At 47.2% G+C, this 5,318-nt stretch overlaps 1 protein-coding gene across 1 annotated transcript; it reads left to right on the top strand.

The window, feature by feature from the left end:
- The first annotated feature begins 1,280 nt into the window (after nucleotides 1-1,280).
- OR10P1 (olfactory receptor family 10 subfamily P member 1) lies at nucleotides 1,281-2,410 on the top strand. Its single transcript, XM_005571117.4, has one exon. It carries the CDS (start codon nucleotides 1,281-1,283, stop codon nucleotides 2,220-2,222), a length of 942 nt encoding a protein of 313 aa, XP_005571174.3. The 3' UTR covers nucleotides 2,223-2,410.
- Nucleotides 2,411-5,318: the final 2,908 nt, after the last annotated feature.

Consider the following 5,318-nt stretch of genomic DNA (forward strand, 5'->3'; position numbering starts at 1 on the left):
AAATGAAGGTTTCTATGTTGTAGTGTAATTAGGAAGATCCAATGATTTAATGAATGTTTAGCCCTTCGCATGGTGCCTGGCAGGAACCAAGCACCTGGGAAACACTAGCAGCTGCTAAAATAGGCTACTGCCTCCCCACCTCCACACCGTGTCCTGCAGGGTCTCACAGTGGAGTCATAAGTGCTGGGACCAAAGGACAAGCAACATCTCATGAAAGCAGAGATAAAAGTGCCTTCCTCAAATACTCAAGAGCTCTCTGGTGCAAGAGGAGTTAAACATTGTATGAAACACTAAGCATTTAGCCAAGACCAATACAGTAAAGCCTTTTCCTACAGGCAGAAGAGGCCATAGCTAGAAAGGGCTACCTCAATAGGTGGTGAGTTCCCATCACTGCAGATGTTCAAACAGAGGCTGCACAGCACCCTTCTAAAATGTTGAAGATAAGATCCGAGTACTGTCATATGGAAATATATGTTCCTAAATGTCACTTTTAATCTCGAAATGCCATGGATAATTATTTCTGAGCCTGAGGATCACAGAAAGCTGCCACCGAGATAGCGGAACTTGAGTGAAGGCTTGGAGTATGATGGGATTTTAATACAAAGAATAGAAATATTCTCTGCAAGGAGACACTATGGCAATGCCTGGAGGCCTGAGAGAACAAGGTGTGCTGGGACAGGGCAGCTAGTGTAGCTGAACACAGGGGCCCAGATAAGAGGAGAACAGAGAAATCAGGGAAGGTGTCAGAATCCCAAAGATACAATTGGGCAGTATTATCACAAATAGTCATATCACTGTGTGACACTCTAAATCCACAGCTCACTATGGTGAACATTAGACACCAGTTCGGGACAGTCCCTGGTGCTACCCAGTTTCTTTTGGGCCTCAGCATCCGTATAGAGAGTACAAAGGGGCCTAGATCATAGCAGCTCCTCCACCCCTCACTCTGGAGAGAGATCCAAAGATCAGAGCTAGAGTCTCTACATATGGGAGTCAGGCCCCAGGCACAGGACAAGAGCACAGGAAATAGTGAGAAAGGCATCGAATCCAGTCAAGAGACCTGGATTCAAGTTCCAGGCCTGCTACTTTCTAGATATTATCTCAGCCACATTATTTAATCTCTCTGAGACCCATGGCTCATTCAGAGAGAAGATATTAATTCTCTCACTTGATTTTGAGAGGAACTGTGTGAAAAGTGCTTTACCAAATTACAGAAATGTTGATTGTTATTTCTAAATAACTTCTCTTCTTGGCTGTGCCTCAGCTTCTGGCCTGGAGTGATGGCTGGGGAAAACCATACTACACTGCCTGAATTCCTCCTTCTGGGATTCTCTGACCTCAAGACCCTGCAGGGCCCCCTGTTCTGGGTGGTGCTTCTGGTCTACCTGGTCACCTTGCTGGGTAACTCCCTGATCATCCTCCTCACGCAAGTCAGCCCTGCCCTGCACTCCCCCATGTACTTCTTCCTGCGCCAACTCTCAGTGGTGGAGCTCTTCTACACCACCAACATCGTGCCCAGGACCCTGGCCAATTTGGCCTCCCCACATCCCCAGGCCATCTCTTTCCAGGGCTGTGCAGCCCAGATGTACGTCTTCATTGTCCTGGGCATCTCCGAGTGCTGCCTGCTCACGGCCATGGCCTATGACCGATATGTTGCCATCTGCCAGCCCCTGCACTACTCCACCCTCTTGAGCCCACGGGCCTGCATGGCCATGGTGGGCACCTCCTGGCTCACAGGCATCATCACGGCCACCACCCATGCCTCCCTCATCTTCTCTCTACCTTTTCCCAGCCACCCAATCATCCCCCATTTTCTCTGTGACATCCTGCCAGTACTGAGGCTGGCAAGTGCTGGGAAGCACAGGAGCGAGATCTCTGTGATGACAGCCACTGTAGTCTTCATTATGATCCCCTTCTCTCTGATTGTCACCTCTTACATCCGCATCCTGGGAGCCATCCTAGCGATGGCCTCCACCCAGAGCCGCCGCAAGGTCTTCTCCACCTGCTCCTCCCATCTGCTCGTGGTCTCTCTCTTCTTTGGAACAGCCAGCATCACCTACATCCGGCCGCAGGCAGGCTCCTCTGTTACAACAGACCGTGTCCTCAGTCTCTTCTACACGGTCGTCACACCCATGCTCAACCCCATCATCTACACCCTTCGGAACAAGGACGTCAGGAGGGCCCTGCAACACCTGGTGAAGAGGCAGAGCCCCTTGCCCTGAAGGGACTCGGAGGACGTCTGCTCACTCACTCGCTGCTCATCCTCCCAGCCTTCAGGGGCTGGATTTAAACCCCACTCTCACAGAAATCATGCAACACTTCAAAAGAAAAGGCTTCTTGGAAGGAAGTGCTGAAATTAAAGCAAAGATAAATCTATATATTGCCTCTTATTCCAGAGTCCACACTCACTATCAGAGCATGGGTTATTAGGCCGAGGTAGAATGGAAGTGATTGCTGCCTTAGGGAAAGAACATTTATTTAGCATCTTCTAGATTGTTTTGGATCCCTGAGCACAGTGATTGCCATGGCTGCACCGGTAGCCAGAGGTCCGTGTCAGTCATGAAAGCAGGTGTCTGTGAACTTGACTTCCAACTAAGTGACCCACCCAAAGCCTGTGTAGGAGTTTACCAAGCCCCTCTGTTACATTTTCTTCCACCTGTGTCTGAGCCTTCCTCTACTCAGTGGAACATCTATTCTGCCCTTGGCCTTCAGGAACAGGGGCATCTGAGGGTTCCAGTCATAAGGCTCTCTCCTTCCCAAAATACCAGCACAAAAGGCAATACGGTCAGATGGTGTCAAAAAGGACCAAGTTAGACATCAGGAAAAGCTATCTCCAAGGACAGCCTATACATGTCTCCCAGAAACACACTGGGGTGTCCTGCTCCGGATTCTTTTAGGAAAGAGCTGGTCAGGGATTCCAGAAGACCCACCAGCTTGAAAGGCAGGATCCAGAGCTGGAGCTAACCAGGGAGCCAGAAGCAGGACATGGTGGAAGCAAAGCACTCCCATCCCTCTATGCTGAGGTGCCACCGGCTGCCCACCTCCCTCGGGCCAGGGACAGAGGTTTCTCCTGCTTTTTTACCTGGAGTCCCCCATAGCTAAAGAGCAGCAGAAGGCTGAGGCAAAAGGACAGGCTGTTCCAGGTCCCCTCTATCCCCTCACCTCTCACACACCGTTACCACCTTTGTGTCCTCTAGCCAAGAAACGCCAGAAGCTCTGGCTCTCAGTGAGGAGAGACCTCAATATTTCATCAGTAACATGAGCGGTTCAGGAAATGATGGGAACCCAGTCTTCCCTCTTACCACCCCTGTGGTCTTCAAGGAGTCCTTATCCCCCACAGAGACTCTGCTCTTGTGCTAAGGAGTATTCAACCACGGGAATCGGTGTGTTCTTCTGTAGCCCAGCCTCTGCACCCACTTCTTGCTTTCTTTTTTTTTTTTTTTTTTTTTTTTTTTTTTTTGACAAAGTTTTGCTCTTGTCGCCCAGGCTGCAGTGCAATGACGCAGTCTCGGCTCACTGCAGCCTCCGCCACCTCCCAGGTTCAAGCAATTCTCCTGCCTCAGCCTCCCAAGTAGCTGGGATTACAGGCACACCCAGCTAATTCTGTATTTTTAGTAGAGACTGGGTTTTACCACATTGGCCAGTCTGGTCTCGAACTCCTGACCTCAGATGATCCCGTCAAAATAAGTCTCATGAAGTTGATCTCATTCCTAGAAGTAGAGAGTAGAATGGTGGTTACCAGAGCCTGGAGAAGGAAGTGGGGAAGGAGACATAGGGAGAGATTAGTCAGTGGATACAAAGGTATATTTAGAAGGAATAAGTTCTAGTGTTCTATGGCACCATAGGGTGACTTTGGGTAACAATATTGTACTGTAGATTTCAAAATAGCTAGAATAGAGAATTGTGAATGTTTTCAACACATAGAAATGATAAAGGCATAAGATAATTATAAATTTAGAAAGGAGGATTTTTTTTTTCCCTAAGACAGGGTCTCACTTTGTCACCCAGGCTGGAATGCTGTGGTATGATCTCAGCTCACTGCAACCTCAACCTCCCTGGTTCAAATGATCCTCCAGCCTCAGCTTCCCAAGTAGCTGGGACTACAGGCACATGCTACCACACCAGCTAATTTTTTGTTTTGTTTTTGTTTTTGTTTTTGTTTTTTTGTAGAAACGGGGTTTCACCATGTTGCCCAGGCTAGTTTTGAACTCCTGAGTTCCAGTGATCTACCCACCTCAGCCTCCCAAGTGCTAGGATTATAGGCGTGAGCCACCACCCCCGGAAAGTGGCTTTATTTCTTAAAAAACTGTTGCAGCATGTAAGGTGGCCATTCTAACAGGCTGGGAAGCATAGGCTCCAGTCAAAGCCCAAAAGGTAGGCACTTCGAGGGAGAGGCAGGTGGAACAGGGATTTATGTGCTAAGCAGGTTGGCCAAGTGTACACATTCACTAGGTTATGAGAGGACCTAGGAATATTCCTGAAGGTGGTCCTAACATGTATGTGCTAAATAAACATGTATGTAGCATATGACCCATGTTCACCTTGGGATGCAAACTTAACATTTAAATGCATTACGATTTAGGGGCCAATCAAAGCTGTAGCTATGGCTTGTGGAACAGGGGAGTCAGTCAGTAAGTGTCTGGTGGTGGAGGAGCTACGACTGTTTTACTATTGCTTATCTCGAGGCCAGAGTTGTTTAGCTGCTAAAGAAAAAGGAAAACCTTGTAGCAGTTAGAACGTAGTTTATTCTTTAAGTATAGGAATATGTGACTTAACCTTTGCCTGGCATGGCCTTAAGTCCTGTTCACAATTTGGTATCTTATTGCCACAAAGAGTCTATTATGTCAATCTCATGATCTCTATTTTAACATTAATGCTGGTCAATTGTTGTGTCTAAACCATAGAAGAGAGGAGGTATAATAAAGCGTGTCTGACCTTCCATTCCATCACGGCCGAGGACTCAGTTTTTGAGGTTTCTCAGTGGGTGGGGGACTTAGGATTTCATCTTTAGTTTACAATATGCTAAATATCTTGATTTACTTATTATACAAATGTATACGTGTATTGAAACATCACACTGTACCCTACAAATATGTACAATTATTATGTGTCATTTAAAATAATAGGCCAGGTGCAGTGGCTCATGCCTGTAATTCTAGCACTTTGGAAGGCCGAGGCAGAAGAATTGCTTAAGACTAAGAGTTTGAAATCAGCCTGGCCAACATAGCGAGACTCTGTCTCTATTTAGGTTTTCTTAATTAAAATAATAAAACAAAATAAGTGTCACACTCCCTGCATTCACCACTATCTCCCAGTTA

This window comes from Macaca fascicularis, chromosome 11 (assembly GCF_037993035.2).
Source record: "Macaca fascicularis isolate 582-1 chromosome 11, T2T-MFA8v1.1".
In the NCBI taxonomy this organism is placed as follows: Eukaryota; Metazoa; Chordata; class Mammalia; order Primates; family Cercopithecidae; genus Macaca; species Macaca fascicularis.

Coding starts and splice junctions, on each gene's coding strand:
- OR10P1 (XM_005571117.4), top strand. CDS start 1,281: ATGGCTGGGGAAAACCATACTACACTGCCTGAATTCCTCCTTCTGGGA.